Below are 18,326 nucleotides of genomic sequence, written 5' to 3'. Positions count from 1 at the left end.
AATGCGTTATCTAAGCTGTAAGTTTCAATTTGTGGCTGTGTCCATGACTCTTATTTATGAGATCTAAGGTCATACCTCTTCTTTATGAGGCGGTATGCCGGGCACTGGCGGAGAGAGGAAGATGTGGCTGTGGTTGGTGCCGGGCAGACTTTATACCCCAACTGGAGAGACAGATATGTACACAGCTAACTAGATTCACAAAGCACAGTGTGTATTAAGTGACGATTGTGAAGGTGCCTCCTGGAGGAGTGTGGTGGGAGAAGGGACTGCAAAGGGCTGGGGCTCCAGGGAGGAGAGGTCCATATACTGAGGACTTTGGACCGGAGGCTGTGCAGGAGAGCCCGTGAAGAGTTTCCGTTCGCAGGATAACAAATCGGTTAGAAAATCAAACTAACTGAGTAAGTGAAGTTCCGTATGTTTTTTGTTCTTAGAGTTAGGAAGGTGCCTTTTTAATTGGACTTGAACATCTTTCAAAGTAGCTGTTATAATATGTTGTTCTGATGATCATATGAACCTGTGTTTATTTAGGAAAAGTTAGGAGTTACTAAAAAGATAAAAATATGTCAAATACTGCAGCCCAGAGATAGTTACCGTTAAACATTTTAGTGTCTTTTTCCCCTGTATGTATGTCATCTTTTTCTGTTTATGAACTTGGATTTATGTTTTGAATCAGTTTTGTATCCTGTTATTTTTTATTACTTAAAATTTCCCATATATTATTTTCTGTATTATGGGAATTTTCAAACATATACAAAACTAGACAGAATGGTGTAGTGAACCCCCATGAACCTATCAACCAACTTTAACATTTCTCAACTCAGCCAATCTCACTCCATCTGTAACCCTACTCCTTCCTTCCTTGGATTATTTACTTGAAGCAAATCCTAGAGAACATCACTTGATCTGCCAATATTCAGTGAGTGCTCATGAAAACCAAATGACTACATAACATTCAGTCATATAAATGGATCATAACCTATCCATTCCTATTTTGTTATATTGCATTTTTTTTCTAGTATTTCAAATATTGTTATAATAAATATCCATGCATAGAAATATTTGTGTGTGTTTCCAATGATGTCCTTAAGCTAAATTCCTAAAAGTGGAATTCCTGGGTCAGAGGATATAAATATTTATAAAGTTCTTTTTTTTTTTAAAGATTCTTTTATTGATTTTTAGAGAGAGACAAAGGGAGGGGGGAGAGGGAGAGAAACATTGATACGAGAGCACAACATCGATTGGCTGCCTCCTGCACACCCTGTACCAGGGATCGAGCCCGCATCCCAGACGTGTGCCCTCACCAGGAATCAAGCTGGCAACCTTTCAGTGCATATCCAACCTTTCAGACAATATCCAACCAGCTGAGCCACACCAGCCAGGCTAAAGTTCTTGATTGCTTGCTAGAATTGGTAACTTCAAGTAATATTTCCACTATAGTATAGGAGACTTGTTTGAACCCTTGCCAACATTTGGGGTGATAATTTAAATAATCTCTGCCAATCGGATAGATGAAAAATTTCACATCAAGTTTCCTTAATTTGTTTTGTTTTCTTTTAATTTATCTTTATTGTTAAGAGTATTACACGTGTCCCATTTTTCCCCCCATTGACCCCTTCCACGTCGCTCCCACCCCGTCACCAGGCCTTCACCCCATTATTGCCTATGTCCATGGGTTATGCATATATACATGTAACTTCTTTGATTAATCTCTTCCCACCCTCGACCCCCCCTTCCCTCTTCCCTCTGATATATGACTGTCTGTTGTATGCTTCAATGTCTCTGGGTCTATTTTGTTTGTCAGTTTATTTTGTTCAGTAGTCTCTTCTTAAAAAGAACCCTCAACATTTCATGTAGTACTGGCTTGGTGGTGATGAACTCCTTTAGCTTTTTCTTATCTGTGAAGTTCTTTGTCTGACCTTCAGTTCTAAATGACAACTTTGCTTGGTAGAGTCATCTTTGTTGTAGGTGCTTGCTTTTCATCACTTTGAATATTTCTTGCCACTCCCTTCTTTCCTGCAAGGTTTCTGTTGAGAAGTCAGCTGACAGTCACATGGGTGACCTCTTTTAGGTAACTAACTGCTTTTATGTCTTGCTGCTTTTAAGATTCTCTCTTTGTCTTAACCTTTGGCATTTTAATTATGATGTGTCTTGCTGTGGGCCTCTTTGGGTTCCTCTTGTTTGGGACCCTCTATGCTTCCTGGACTTGTAAGTCTATTTCTTTCCCCAGGTAGGGAAAGTTTTCTGTCATTATTTTTCAAATAGGTTTTCAATTTCTTGATCTCTTTCCTCTCCTTCTGGTACCCCGTAATGCGAATGTTGAGCCACATGAAGTTGTCCCAGAGACTCCTTACACTATCTTCATATTTCTGGATTCTTTTTTCTTTTTGCTTTTTTGGTTGCATGTTTTTTGCTTCCTCATGTTCCAAATTTCTGATTTGATTCTCACTGTCCTCTATTCTATTGTTGATTCCCTGTAAATTAGTCTTCATTTCAGTTAGTGTAGCTTTCATTTCTGACTGGTACTTTATTCTGTCATTGATGATCTCACCAGTTTCCTTAATAGTGTTATTGAGATCCTTGAACATCCTTTTAACCATTATTTTGAACTCTGTGTCTAGTAGCTTGCTTGGCTCCATTTCCTTCAGTTCTTTTTCTGGATATTTTTTCTGTTCTGTCATTTGTGACATGTTTCTTTGCCTCCACATTTTGGCTGCTTCCTGGTGTTTGTTTCTGTGTATTAGGTAGAGCTGCCATGTCTCCTGAAATTGGTAGAGTGGCTTGGTGTAGTAGGTGTCCTGTAGGGCCCAGTGGATGAGCCTCCCCAGTCACCTGAGCTGGGCCTTCTAGGTGCTCCCCTGTGTGGGCTGTATGCACTGTCCTATTGTAGTTGAGCCTTGGTTGCTATTGGTCCCTGGGAGGAATTGATCCCCAGTACAATCGGCTGCAAGGACCAGCTGCAGATACAGCTGAAGAGCTGGTTTGCTGGAGACACCCCTATGGAGCAGGATTTACTTCAGTGGAGCTTTGCTGTTCATCGAGTGCACCCTTTGAGTGTGTCACTCATAGATGTGGTAGGATGTAATCCAGCATGGTTGAAGCTGACCACCAGGTGTGTTGTCTCTGGGGCCTCCCGGGAGGTGCAAAGTCAGGCTCTGCCTATGCTCTGCCCAGGGCCACCCAGCATGAGCTACACAGCACTCTGTAGATGGCTGCTCCTTGTGCTGGGCTTTGAGGTGTCCAGGAGAGGCCAAAGTATGAACCAGTGCAGTCTGCCGCTAGTGCCTGGCCTGAGGCCACTTATCGAGAGGTATGGGGCACACTGAGGTGAGCTGCTGCTTGTTTGAGAGATTTTAGGAAAGTCCTAAGTATACAGCTTAAGAGGCCACTTGCACAGAAAAGTTCCTGGAAATGGCTTGGATGAGCTTGTAGGTAGGGAGGGGCAGGGCCAAAGGTGTGAATCAGGTGCTGGTGATTCAAATATGGCACCTGCCTGCCGGCTGTGTGGGGGGAGGACTCTCCAAAGAAGCGATGGCCTCTGCCAGCTCTTCTGCCTGGGAGAATGCTACCCCTCCACCTCTCGCCCCAATCTCAGGCAAGTTAGTTCCTCCCCAAATGTCCCAGGTTCCCTTCAAGCTGCTGCTGGACACTGGAGCTCAGAGGGAGCACGTCTGAGTGAGGCCGAGCACGGGCCCTTTAAGAGGAAAGCCTGGGGTTCCTGCAGCCTCTGCAACCATCAGCGACAGTCCTCGCTGGTTTTCACAGCCTGAAGTTGTGGGGACCTTTCTTCCCCGTCCTGGATCCCTGGGCTGGGGGCCTGTTGTGGGGCTGGGACCCCTGCTCCTCCAGGAAACCCCCACCACTGAGATGTCCGTCCTGGGTTTAAATCTCCGCAATGGGGGTGGTCCCTTGGCTGCGTGTCCGAGATTCAGCCCTGATCCGCTGGCATCTCTGCCCCTCCTACTCGTCTCGATGCTTCTTTAGTTCCCTGGTTGTAGGGCTTCTGTTCAGCTAGGTTTCAGGAGGTTCTGAGTGATTGTGGTTCTGTATTTGAGTTGTAATTTTGATGTGGTTGTGGGAGGCGGCGGGTACAGCTCTTACCTACCCGGCCATCTTGATATATCATGTCGTTCTTAATTCCCTTCATAGTTTCCATATCTTTTTCATGCTGTTGAGCATCCTTAGATCAATATTCAGAACTCTATCTGATAGATTGCTTATCTTCATTTCATTTAGCTCTTCTTCTGGAGACTTCTCTTGTTCTTTCATTTGGGGCTTGTTTTTTTTCTCTCCCCATTTTGGCTGCCTGTTTGGATTTGTTATTGTGTATTAGGTAGATCTGCTAGGACTCCCAGTCTTTTGTATGGTCTCTGGTGCAGGCCAGTGTAAGATGCTGTTTGTGTCTGGCCTTGAGAACCCTGCTTGACGTTTTCCATACTCCACAGCCTGTGGTTCCCTCTGCTGGGGCTGGGTGTGTTTCCATAAATTATGTTTTAGAATTTACGTTGTGTTAGGATGATGTAATATATACATATATGCATTTAAACTGTGATTATCTCAAAGCATGTAAATCTGGAGTGTAGTTTATGAAGTTAAATATTTTTCTTCAAATGAGATACATCAAAATCTTACTCCCCAAAATGTGTTTGGAATACTTATTTGCACAGGAATTTGTTAGTCTAATTGTTCAGATTTCTTTTTAATAGAAAATTTTCAGCTATAAATTATATGGCAAATACCAGAAGCTTTATTTTTCATTACATTAAGTATGATTTACATGCAATAAAGTTTATGCATTTTCTGTGGATGAGTCAATTAATTTTGACAAATATATACATCAATGTAGCCATCTCCAGCAATTAAGAAGAGCATTTCTATTTTCCGAGAAAGCCCCTGTGCCTCTTTACAGTCATTTTAGCCCCACCTCCACCTCCTACTCCAAGCAAATACTGATCTGATTTCTCACTATAGGATGTTTTAGATTCTTAGAATTTCATATATATGGAATCATTACAGTATGTGCTCTTTGGTGTCCAGATCCTTTCAGCATAGGTCCCATGAAGTTCACCTATATTATTAAGTATGTCAGTAATTCATTCCTTTCTGTTATTCAGGAGAATTGAATTGTATGAATGTACCAGAATTTGTTCATCCACTCACTTGCTGAACATTTGGGTGTTTGGATTTTTCAGTAAAACCTGTAAAACATATGTGTAACTAGGCTTTTTATGGACATATCTTTTTATTATGGGTAAATTGGAGTGGATTTCTAGGCTGTGTGGGTAAGTATATGTTTAACTGTGTAAGAATGGGCCAAACTAAGTTTTTAAAAGCAGTGCCTCAATTATACACCCTACCAGCAGGATAAGAGAGTTGTAGTTGTTCCACATCTTTGCTACCTCTTGATATTGCCAGCCTTTTAAATTTTAGCCATTATGATGGGTGTGAAGTGGCATCTTGTTTTGGTTTTAGCTTGCTTTTTCTGATAACCAGTGATGTTTCATGTGCTTATTGGTTATTCCTATATCTTCCTTTGCCTATTTAAAAAATTGAGTTGCTTATGATAATTGAGCTGCAAGAACTCTTTCTAGATTCTGAATAAAAACCTACTATCAGATACATGTATTGTGAATATTTTCTTCCACTCTGTGGCTTGACTTTTAAATTCTTGATGACCTTGGAAGGATAGAAGGTTTTAATTTTGATAGAAGTCCAATTTATCAGTTAATTCTTTTCTAGTTAGAGCTTTTTGTGTCCTAAGAAATCTTTGCCTACTTCAGGGTCATGAAGATTTTCTCTTATGTTTTTTTCTAGAAGTTTAATTGTTTTAGCTTTTACTTTTAACTCTGTTCAATATTTTTATTTAATTTTGGCCACAGTATGTGAGTAAGGGTTGAAGTTCCTTTTTCTCCTTAGTATGTAGTGTTGGACTTTCTATGTCTTTTGTTTTCTCATCTTTGAAGACAGCTATTTAAGTGACCTTTGAGTAACTCCTTTAGTTTCAACTTTTGAAAGGAAAATGCCTTGTGTCTATTTAAAATCATTTCAAGCATCAGAAGTAGGTGAGGTGGGATTTTGTGGAGGAGCTGTGGTTTCTAATATCACACATTAGCTTTTCCCCACCTTCATCCCCTGTTACCCTGGAGTGAAAAGGGTGGTGTTAGAGACATACCTTGGTAGCTGCTGAGAGTAGTCATTATTGCTGACATGTGGTTTATTTGTGCTCATCCTGCCCAGTGACTTTTATCCTAAAGCTCTCTCCCCCTTTTCCCTTCTCCTTTGAGCACAACAGTAGCAGTAATAATAACAGCAATAACTAACACTGTGTATTAGGCACTATTCTGAGGGCTTCATATTTATTGACTGCTTTAATGTTCACAAACACCCTGTGAAGGATCTACTATTCTTTTGATACAGATTTTATAGATGAGGAAACTGGGGCAGAGAGATGTTGAGCCCAGGATTATACAGCTAGTAAGTGGCAGAACTGGGATTCAACCCAGACTTCCTGGCTCTGAAGTGTATGCTCTTAACCACTACGTCGTATGGCCTCTAGGAATAACACAGGAGAGCAGCCATTCCTTCCTTCACTCCTGCTTCTGGATTTCAAAAGGAGTAATATTTTATAGCATAGTTGACATTTTGGCTAATATCTTATGAAATTTTCATTCCTTTATAATGCATATTACAGTTTGTGTTTCTATCTCTGGCAGTAAAGTTTCTGACAAAAAGCCTGTGTGCCAAAAACAAAGTCACTCTCTTTCTTAAGGTCTTACTTTGCAAACTGCAGTCCCATGTGTCCAATAAAAAGCTCAGGCCATCCTAGCCTGTGGTCATCCTTCTGGGAAAGCATCGGAGAGGAGGTGAGCCTGGCCCACTTGTTAAATAAGAATGTACACACTGGGCTGGGGTGTGGTATGTGCAGATGGGTGGTAGAGAGAGACCCAGGACTGGGATGGGCTGAGACATTAAGAAAGGATGGAGATTTTAAAATATCCTTACAAGGGAATTCATCCTTAGAGAAGATTCCCGGGGTCAGGGAAGAAGAGCAGGGAGGTCAGGACTACAGGCAGACCAACGGCCTCGTTAGGCCCTAGGGCTCTGCGCCTCCCATTCCCCCTTCTCCTTCTCTTTTCCTTTTGGGCTCCCAGGTCTGAGCGCTTGCAGCACTCCTGGCCTCATTGCAGATTCAAGTACTTTTCTGTCAGGTTTGCAGGACAGATCAGAAAGTTTCTGACAGAGCTTTACCTCACAAGGGTGGCAACCACTGTAGGAAAAAGTAAACCCTAAAGTTTAGAAAAGGCTAGAGAAGGGTTTACCAACACATGAATTTACCTAGTACAGAATTTTTATATCCAGATATTATCCCCCATCTCTTGTTTTTTGAACAGCACAACCATTGTGTAAGCTTGATTACTTCCTGAGCCTTAGGCCTCTGTTGAGGCCCGTGGAGCTCACACAGTGAGGGAGGAAATCCTCAGCTTCCCCCTCGCTCCCCAGCGGGCCTGTCCTCCAGGCATGGTCCTGCTGTTTCTTTACCTCAGCTCTTTTTAATCCTGCAGGGACCTGGCCCTAAATTTGCTTTTAATTTCTCTGCCCCAGTGGTAACTTGGCTAAGGTCCCCTTCCCTCTGCTTGGTGGGGAGGACTGGGAGGAGATCCTCCTGGTCCCCAGAATCTCTCACTTGTGTTCTGTCTGCCTGTTGGTTTGGTCTGAAGCAAATTCACTAGCGGAAATCAGACTTTGGGTTTTTCTCACCTTGGTCCACTGTGGGCCATGAGGGCTTCAGAGAGGTGGCCATGTTCCTGAGAAGCTGGCTGCTTCATTAGATTATGTCCACTTCTTTCTTTGGACATCAAAGGACCCCTATTTCTTTTTAAATCCTTTCTAGTGGACACTCAGTGAATATTTTAAAGGTGAATTAACATTGGCTCAGGTGAGAGAGAAGCGCGAAGGCAGGCTAGAGCCCGGGGGGCTGGGCTTGGGGCTCCCCCTTCTCTCTCCTCCTTGGATTTGTCTTCCCCTCAGGCCTACAGGCGGCAGAGGGCGCCCGTCACTCCATTCCAGGACTTCAGCCTCCGGGTCTGAGGAAAGGGCACAAAGGGCTCCTGGGAGCTCCCGCGTAAACCCTGAATCCATTCTTTCCTTTCCTTTCGCTTTTTCCTTTTCATGGAAAATTTTAACTTTTGAATAAGTAGTAGATTCCAGTGGTTTGAAAACCTAAAAGTATTTTCAGAGGACATGGGGGTAAAAGTTTTCATCTTATGTGCCCTTTTTATCATAAAGTACCTCTTTTTGTCTTGTTTAATGCTTTTTGCCCTGAATTCTATCATCCTTGATAATAAAACCTTGTTCCCTGATTTCTTTTTATGTATTTGCATTTGCCTAGTATATCCATCTGGGCAATGTATTTTTCATCTATCCTTTTATTTTCAGTCTTTCAAAACTTGTTTTAAGTTGTGCTCCTGTTTGTAGCAGAACTTTTATTTTTCCTCTTCGTAATCCAATCTGAGATAAATTTTCTTTTAATAGGCAAGTTTAACAAATTTACATTTGTCTATGTGGCAGATATATTTTATATTAGCTGGTCATATAATTTTGTTTTGTTTTCTATTTTTATACCTTTAAAACTATTTTCATTATGTGGTCCATGGGGTGGTTCTGATACCTTTGTTTTAGTGGTTGTCTTTATATTTATAATTTCACATAAAGCCCTTAGTCTTTAAGAGAAGGGTGGTGGTTCCTACTATGAATGGTGATGAAATTAATTTCATACCCAGTTCTACAGTAGAGACACTGTAACTATGTTATGTAGTCTCTTTTATTCAGTCTACACCTCTGTTGTATTCTGTTCTCAAAGGAGAGAATTAATCACTCAGCCAGGAAGCTTGGAACGCAGTCAGGATTATTAGCAGCAGCAGCACACTGTCAGAAGAGGCCTTGTGAGTTTCCCAGAGGCTTTTTGTCTATAAAATTATGGTTTCTAAAGTCAGCATAGATTATAGACTTGGTAAGCTGCCGTTTGTTTGTCACAATTGGATGTTAGTTCAGAGTCTTTATAGTGATCTGTTCTTCAACCCCAGAGCCACCACATTGACATTAAAAGTTATTATTGGGTCTGAAGTCCCCCCCTTTTTTAGTGTGGGCTCCACACTTGTTGAAAGTTTTATCACCATTTAATATTTCAAAAACAACATATTTGGCAACAGAGAGACATGTCACGTATGAAAAATTTTTTTTAATTACAAATCTTATCTTAAAACGGTCCAGCGTGGCTACCTCATGTAATGACTGAGGCTCGTACCCTGGTATTAGGCCCGTCCAGCACTGAAGGGGACTCGCCACCACAGCCCGGGGGAAACAGACAGCCTCCTGGAAGCTGGGAAACAGAAGGTGTCTTCATTATACGTTAGGCCCGGGTCAATTATATGACCATAGTTGACTTGGTTTTGTTTTGTTCTTTTTAACTTTTTTTCTAATCCTTACCCAAGGATATAATTTTATTGGTTTTAGAGAGAGAGGGAGGGGGGAGGGAGTGAGGGGAGGAACACAGAGAGAGACACATCAGTGTGAGAGGAAAACATCACTCGGTTGCCGATGTGCCCTGACTGGGAATCGAACCTGCAACCCTTTTGTGTACAGGATGATCCTCCAACCAACTGAGCCACCGCCCAGGGCCATGGTTGACTTTTGATTTCTTTTGGTGAAGAGGTATTTACTGCCCATCTTTGATGGAGCAGCTGAAACATGGACTATATTTGGAGATTTGTATTTCTACTTTGCAGCCTATCCTAGGATGGCTGCCAGTATTGTTTGTGTAGACGGGTGTTTTCAGTCTGCAGTTTGCCTGTGAATCACCCCTGCAAAACCCTGTTAAAAATGAAAAGCTGTCCTTCTCCGTAGCTTCCTGCTGAGTTCAGACTGAACACATTTGAAGTATGGAATCTGAGCTCTTACTGTGTGTTGCACGCAATTCTGATGTAGGTGTTCCACATACAGTTTGAGGAAATCAAGATTGACAGTTCTGTGTTTAATGTAGAAATTTACTAAAATACAGTTTGACAAAATTCTGGTTGGATATTACTCATTATATATACAACTGTTTCAACTATCTTCAATTTAAGAAATCCAGGAAAACACAGATATGAGATTTTAGCTCTAACTGGTTTGTGAAAAAACTTTGCATAAGGACGTTTAATTTACAGTTTGCAGAACAATGAACTTAACACTGTTGTAATACTTCCATGAAAGCTTCAAAGATAACTGACAAGGCCTTTTTTTATAAGATTTAATGGGTTTCTAAATCCTTTCCTGCTTATGCAAAACCTTAATTAGAACAGTAATTGAGTTACCAGCTGCCTCTGTGTTCACTGTAGGAACTTGTACAAAAACATCATGGAGCTCATGTAAGGTCATTCCTTGCTTTTTGAGTTGCTAAATAATAACTTTGCTCTAGCTTTTCAAAATCCAGGTATTACAGGAGTGAGTCTATAGCAAGATAAAAATTGATAGGAGACTTGTTGTAGTAGTTAGTCTGACACTCTCCCTCCAGTGGAGCAAAGTGGAAAATTCCTCTTTAGCACCACAGACGGGAGAAAATCCTCCTTAGATTTTTCCTGAATCCTCGATGCCTGCCTAGTCTTGTAGTAGAACAGGAAGAGCCTTTGGAGCCAGGTACGCTGGCACAGATTTCCTGAGGAAAGATTAAAACACTAAGAAATTGGGTTTATAACTTAATTTGATCAACCTGGAACATCATGACAAGGATATTATATCCCAGGAAAGCAAGAATCATTCAGCATCAGAAAATACGAAAATATATTAAGATATTAAGTGAGAGAAACCACAGGGTCATTTTAACACATGTAGACAGAACATTAGGTAAGATTTAATAATCCTTTATGCTAAAATTTTCCTTTTTGTCCAAACTGGGAAACTTACTAAGCCTTAGGCTAATAAGTCATTTATCTCAAAACCAACAGCAAACGTTACACTTAGGAGTTGGAACTTTAGAAGCACTCCCATTGGTGTCAGTAAGAAGACATCTGATAACATTACTTCCGTTCAACACAGCCCTGAAGGTCTTAGCCAATAGTGTAATGAGGTAGGGAAAAAAAATGAGGAATAGAAATTGTAAGAGAGAGGCAAACAGGTTTTATTTACAGATGACATTGATGCATGCAAAGATATTACAAAAAAATCAATTAGCGTTCAGCATAGTTGTTACATATAAAAATTGATAGGCTCATGTGTGGTAGTGATAACACTTTAGTAAATATAATAGAAGAAAAGATTCCCTTTATGGTAGTATTAATCTATAATACAGAGTGGGCAAAATTAGGCTTATACTGTGAGTTCACGAAACAGAATTCATTCTTGTATTATTAGATATTAATTATTGTACTATTTATTATTAACCTGCTTTTGCCCACCCCTTTATACCTAAGAGGGAGCACAATCGGTTGCATAAAACATGAAGAAAATTATAGAACATTGTTGCTAGATATAAAATGCATGAATAAGTTATGTTTTCTTCAACAATGGGATGTTATACATTTGTAATGTTTTATTATTATTTAGGTAAAAATGTTTTAAAGCAACTTGTGACAGAATTTCAGCACCAAGTGAACATTTGCCAGTAAAGAAATGGTTGTAATAAATAGTGTGTAAAAGTTAGGACTTTCACGTACTATGGAACATTTTTCAGCTGTTAAAAAGAACAAGTGGTGGGAGAAACAAGACGGCAGTGTAGGTAACAGCTGCACCCGCTGCCTCCCGCAACCACATCAAAATTACAACTAAAACACAGAACCACCATCACTCAGAGCCTCCTGAAATCTGGCTGAACAAAAGCCCTGCAACCAGGAAACTGAAGTAGCACCGAGACCGGTAGGAAGGGCCGAGATGAGGGCGGATTGGGGCTGAATCAGAGACTCACCTTGGGCCCACACCCGGTGCCGTGGTTTAAACCCGGGAGGGAATCTCAGCGGTGAGGATTTCCCAGAGGAGCGAGGGTCCCAGCCCCACAGGAGACCCCAGCCCAGGGATCCAGGGCCGGGAAGAGACGTCCCCACAACTCCGGGCTGTGAAACCAGTGAGGACTGTCCCTGAGGGTCGCAGAGGCTGCAGGAGCCCCAGCAGCTCCTCTTAAAGGGCCCAGTACAGACTCACTCAGACGCTCCCTCTGAGCCCAGCGCCGGGCAGCAGCTTGAAAGGACCTGGGACACTTGGGGAGGAACTAACCTGCCTGAAATCCGGGCAAGAGCTGGAGGGGCAGCTTCCTCCCAGGCAGAAGAACTGGCAGAGGCCATGGCTCCTGTGGCGAGTCCTCCCAGCACACAGCCGGCAGGCAGGCACCATATTTGAATCAACAGCACGTCACTCTCACCTTTGGCCCCGACCTGTGATTCCCGGAAGCGCCGCCCCTCCCCACCTGCAGCTCATCCAGGCCATTTCCAGGGGCTTTTCTGTGCAAGTGGCCTCTCCATCCTCATGCTTAGGACTTTCCTAAAATCTCTCAGACAAGCAGCAGTGGGCCCCATACAGCTTGGTAAGTGGCCTCAGGCCTGGCACTAGCAGCAGCCTGCATTGGCTCATAGCTTGGCCTCTCCTGGACACCTCCAAGCCCAGCACAAGTAGCAGCCAACTACAGTTTGCTGTGTAGCTCATGCTGGGTAGCCCTGGGCAAGGCACTGGCAGATTGACTTTGCACCTCCTGGGAGGCCCCAGAGACAGTGCACCTGGTGGTCAGACTCGACCACGCTGGATTACAACCCTACCACATCCATGAGGGGCACACTCAAAGGGCGCACTTGGTGAACACCAAAGCCCCACTGAAGTAAATCCTGCTCCATGGGGGTGTCTCCAGCACAGCAGCTCTTTGGCTGTAGTTGCAGCTGATCCTCACAGCTGATTGGCCGGGGAGTCAATTCCTCCCAGGGACACCAACAGCAACCAAGGCTCAACTACAACAGGACAGTGCACACAGCCCGCACAGGGGAGCACCTAGAAGGCCCAGCTCAGGTAATTGGGGAGGCTGAGCCACTGGACCCTACAGGACACCTGCTACACAAAGCCACTCTACAAACTCCAGGAGACATAGCAGCTCTTCCTAATACATAGAAACAAACACCTGGAAGCAGCCAAAATGTGGAGGCAAAGAAACATGTCACAAAGGAAAGAACAGAAGAAATCTCTAGAAGAGGAACTAAATGAAATAGATCCAAGCAAGCTAACGGATGCAGAGTTCAGAATTTTGTTTATAAGGATGTTTAAGCAGACTGTTAGGGAAATAACTGAGAAAATCGATAACATACTGAAGTACCAATTTGAAATGAAGGCTACACAAATTGAAATGAATAATTTACAGGGAATCAACAGTAGAGTAGAGGACGCTGAGAATCAAATCAGCAATTTGGAACATGAGGAAACAAAAAATACCCAACAAGAAGAGCAAAAAGAAAAAAGAATCCAGAAATTTGAAGATAGTACAAGGAGCCTCTGGGACAACTTCAGGAGGCCCAACATTTGTATTATTGAGGTGCCAGAAGGGGAAGAAAGAGAGCAAGAAATTGAAAACCTATTTGAAAAAATAATTACAGGAAACTTCCCCTACCTGGGGAAAGAAATCGACTTACAAGTCCAGGAAGCACGGAGGGTCCCAAACAAGAGGAACTCAAAGAGGCCCACAGCAAGACACATCATAATTAAAATGCCAAAGGTTAAGACAAAGAGAGACTCTTAAAAGCAGCAAGAGAAAAGCAGTTAGTTCCCTACAGGGGAGCAGCCATATGACTGTCAGCTGATTTCTCAACAGAAACCTTGCAGGCCAGAAGGGAGTGGCAAGAAATACTCAAAGTGATGAAAAACATGGAACTACAACCAAGATTGCTCTACCCAGCAAAACTATCATTTAGAACTGAAGGTCAGATAAAGAGCTTCACACAGATAAGATAAAGCTAAAGGAGTTCATCACCACCAGACCAGCACTACAGGAAATGTTGAAGGGTCTTCTTTAAGAAGAAGCTAATGAACAAAAGAATCTGACAAACTAAATAGATCCAGAGACACTGACGCATGCAACAGACGATCATATTTCAGAGGCAAGAGGGAAGGGGGGTGGAGGGTGGGAAGAGATTAACCAAAGAAGTTATATGCATAACCCATGGACACAGTTAATAACGGGGTGAAGGCCTGGGGAGGGGGTGGGAGCGAAGTGGAGGGGCCTGTTGGGGGGGGAAAAATGGGACACATGTAATACTCTTAACAATAAAGATAAATTAAAAAACAAACAAACGATTGGTAACTAAGGTACTTTAGATGGAGGGATTTCAAAGAGTTACTGCTTAGTGAAGAAAACGACACAAAAGTTTGTACAGAGTGATCCTATCTTTATAAAACAATGACATGAATGAATATGTATATGATATATTTGTATATGAACATGAAAAAAATTAGGAAGGATTCATTCTAGGCTGTTTACATGGGTTAGAAATAAGATGAGGAGGAGAGGAGGGGAGAGGAGAGGAGAGGGGAATGGGAAGCCAAGCAAAACAGAAAAAAAGAAACTGCACTACCCAGCATGGATGATGTAATTTTGTTTACATACTAACATAATTTTACATATATGTAATTATACACACACATATCTATGTATACACATTTATGTATATATTTAAAATTTTTAAAAACCTACACACCCACTTTAAATAAAGAGTGAGGGTTGACCTAAGGGGAATTTACTGTATTTCACCAGAGGCTGTGGTAGAAGTAGAGCTAGCAGATCGCCAACCAGACATAGATTTAACCATACCTTGGAGAAAGATGTGCTTGATGATGGGCTCTATCACTAGAGTGTGAAACAGATGGTGCAGGTAAATCACACAGCACTTCCCTGTTCTCTCTTTGGTATTTATTAAAGTAATTGACCGTAATTTCAGTGAGTTCTTGACAACATGTATAAAGTACTCGAAATGTGGTAGGGCACATAAAATATGAGTAGTAAAAGTAATAATGATATTTTATGAAGTGGAACTTTTTCCACAGGGAAACTTTAGATCTTTCTTTTTTTCCAACTTGGGAGAGAATAAGAAATAGTCTTTTTTTTTTTGGCCAGGCCAAGGCCTAAATACAGACAGTGCAAGATTATAGAGAATTGTCTTTGACATTTTCATTTTTCCCTTGCAGTGTGCGGGACGACAGAATTCGAGTAGAAAGGATGGATGCCATGTATTTTGAATACAGCCATGCTTTCCAGGTGGTCACAGAATTTTATGCAAAAGATGTGGTTGACATCAAAGGTAAATTATATGTTACCATAGGTCCTCAAATTTAATGGAGTTGAGGTTTACATAAAGGTGCAAATTTGACCTTCGATGTAGTGAAAACTAGTTGCCAGTACATAGCTGGAAGAAGCAGAGGAAAGAGTTTACTGTTCTCACTCATCAGAGCAGAACTATAGCTCTCCCTTTGTAGTTATGACCATTTAGCGATTTGATGTTTGACCTGTCCATTGTAGTGTAAGGAGTCACTCACTGACCAACTTCCCTTGTTCCTCTTAAAAGATGGCCCATCATTTTCCTGGCAGCTTTATAGGATGTTTGGATAAGTAAATCTCTTGATGAAGGGTAGCATTTCACAAGGTTGATTACCAAAAGTTAAATACATAAATTCTGGAAAGAACATTAGTGACAGGGCCTGAATATGTTAGGGAACCACTGTTTGTCTGATTCACATTTCCTGATCCAGGTATCTATGCTTGCTTTGGTCCGGACCCCTCCTTCTTGCCAGTCCAGCTTATGTGAAGGTCCATTTTTATCCCTTGTCACAGGCTACAGAGCCTTCACTGTTAGCCTATAGATAGATCAGCCTCCCCCAGCTCCCTCCCAGGCATCAGTGTCTTAGCGTTTCTCTCCCTATCCCTTTAATCTCATGGTGCCTTGGCCAAATTGAATCGAGTGTTTCAGGGTGTGACCCACATCTGACACCAGTCTGCAGTATCACCAACGGGTCATCGTCTTATGCTCAACTAAAGACAAGACTAAGTCACAAGATTACCATAAGCCACTCTTGGCATCAGATCACTTACAGCAGGGATGGGGAACATTTTTTCTGCCAAGAGCCACTTGGATGTTTATAACCTCATTTGTGGGCCATACAGAATTATCCACTTAAAATTTAGCCTGCTATATTTGGTCAGACATTTAATTAGCTCGCCCATACAGTGATGGCTGGAACTGCTTCTCTCTGGTGAGGCCTTGGCAGGGCCAGACCAAATGATTTCGTGGGCCGGACATTCCCCACCCCTGATTTAGGATGTAAGACCAAAAATCTAACTTGCCGGAAGGGCACATGTTTTCCTTTTAGTGAGAGTAGTCCTCGGTGGTCTCTGTAGCATTTCACAGAGCCATCGGTGCTTACGTTTCCCTTCTCCGCTAGTGACAGCTTAGCTGAAAGGAAAGGAGACTCTTATTAGGTGGGTGCAGGGTCATCCTGGCTCAGAAACCCCATGTTCTGCAGGAACCCACTTTCCTTGCTGGAATTTCTACAATGGACATGCCAAGTTCAAAGAGGCATTGTGCTCTCAGGGAAGGCCAAATTTCTGGAATCAGGTGTTCATAACTCCTCCTAGTCCAGGTGGAATTTACTGATTTCAGGTCATTTTTAGCATATGCAATGTTGCTTCATAACACACTGGCATTTCATCTTTATCAGGTTTCCTGGGTAATGGAGCTAGAAAGTTAATGGAAGATAAAATTCTCATTTCTAAAAGTAATAAATGCCTATTGCAAAAAAAGTCAAAACATAGTTGTGTTTAAAGAAAAAAGTAGCCCAGCCGGGCTTGGCTCAGCGGTTGAGCGTTGACCTAGGGTCCAGGCGATCGGGGTTCAATTCCCGGTCAGGGCACATGCCCGCGTTGCGGGCTTGATCCCCAGTCAGGGGCGTGCAGGAGGCGGCTGATCAATGACTCTCTCATTATTGATGCTTCTCTCTCTCTCCCTCTCCTTTCCTCTCTCTGAAATCAATAAAGATATATTTTAAAAAGAAAAAAATAATAATAATAAAGAAAGAAGTAAAAGTCCCCCCTCAAATCCTTATGAATCTTTTTATGTACAAATCCTCACATGTACACATAAACATACATATGTGATTGTGTGTATTTGTTTATTAACTTGAATTTATTCTTTCAGCTAATTTTATTGGAATGCCTATTGTGTGAGGCCTTGCGCCTTCAATAAGGAATAAAACACAGAATTCCCCACTCTTTTGGAGTTTACATTCTAATGGGGGGAAGGTGAACCATAAAATAAGTTAGTGTGTTTGAAGCTGGCAAGTGCTATGAAGAAAGTAAGGCAGGGAAGAGGGTGAACTTTTATTTTATTTTATTTTTTTAAATTAAGTTCGCATTCAATATTGTTTTAGTTTCAGGTATGTAACATAATGGTTGGACATTTATATAACTTACGAGGTGAGCCCCCTGATCAGTGTTGTACCCACCTGACACCGAACATGGCTGTACAATTTTGTCAACTGTATTCCCTATGCTGTACTTTACGTCCCTGTCACTGTTTTATAACTGCCAATTTGTACTTCTCTATCCCTGAGGGCGAACTTCTAAACAGGGTGGTGAAGGAAGGCTTCACTGAGAAATGGCCCTGGAACAAAGTTGTTCACAGAGATGGAGGGAGTGAGGGAAGCCGTGTGAAGGAGCTGCGGGCAGAGAGAGGGAAGCACAGCTCCCTCAAGTGCCTCCTGTGTTTAAGGAATAGCAAGGAGCTGGCGCTGGAGCAGAGTAACCAGTGGGGAATGTTAAGAGGGGAGCTCAGTGTTAAAGAGGAGGTGGAAGGCAAGGTGTGTAGGACCTTACAGACTTACGGGCTTAAGCTTTTTCTCTCAGTGAGCCTGGAGATGTTGGAAGACTTTTTAGCAAAGTCTAATGATTTGATGTACATTTTAAAAAGGATTCCTTCGGATTTTTGTTAAGAATTACCCTGTGGGGCACAGGGATGAGCTGAGAGACCAGATGGAACACTGTTGCAAGATTGCTGCTGAGAGATGAGAAAGATGGTACAACTTCTTTTCCTCACAGGAGTGTAGTGTGGATAGCTTTGCATATCAGTACAGATGGCGGTAAGTCATTCGTATCAGCAGGTGTATAATAATCTGGATTTACCACAATTTATTTAACTATTGCTCTGTTGACATTCAATTAGATTGTCTCTAGTTTTTTGCTATTACAAAAGATTTTTCAACTCCCTTGTTTACACACCTTTGGCATGCATTCTGGAGTATTACTGGGTCAAAGGAGATGAGCATTCTGCATTTTGAAA

The 18,326-nt window shown here is 42.1% G+C and overlaps 1 protein-coding gene across 1 annotated transcript in view; it reads left to right on the top strand.

The window, feature by feature from the left end:
- LOC148091381 (DNA mismatch repair protein Msh3-like) overlaps window positions 1-18,326 on the top strand; it is a 153,059-nt gene that overhangs the window by 15,101 nt on the left and 119,632 nt on the right. Inside the window, exon 9 of the mRNA XM_087825587.1 lies at window positions 15,184-15,296. Within this exon, the coding sequence (XP_087681713.1) occupies window positions 15,184-15,296 (113 nt within the window). The remainder of the gene's footprint in view (window positions 1-15,183; window positions 15,297-18,326) is intronic.

The sequence above is a fragment of the Miniopterus natalensis genome, chromosome 16, assembly GCF_054644295.1.
Source record: "Miniopterus natalensis isolate mMinNat1 chromosome 16, mMinNat1.hap1, whole genome shotgun sequence".
NCBI lineage: Eukaryota > Metazoa > Chordata > Mammalia > Chiroptera > Miniopteridae > Miniopterus > Miniopterus natalensis.
This window is presented reverse-complemented; position numbering and strand designations above follow the sequence as displayed.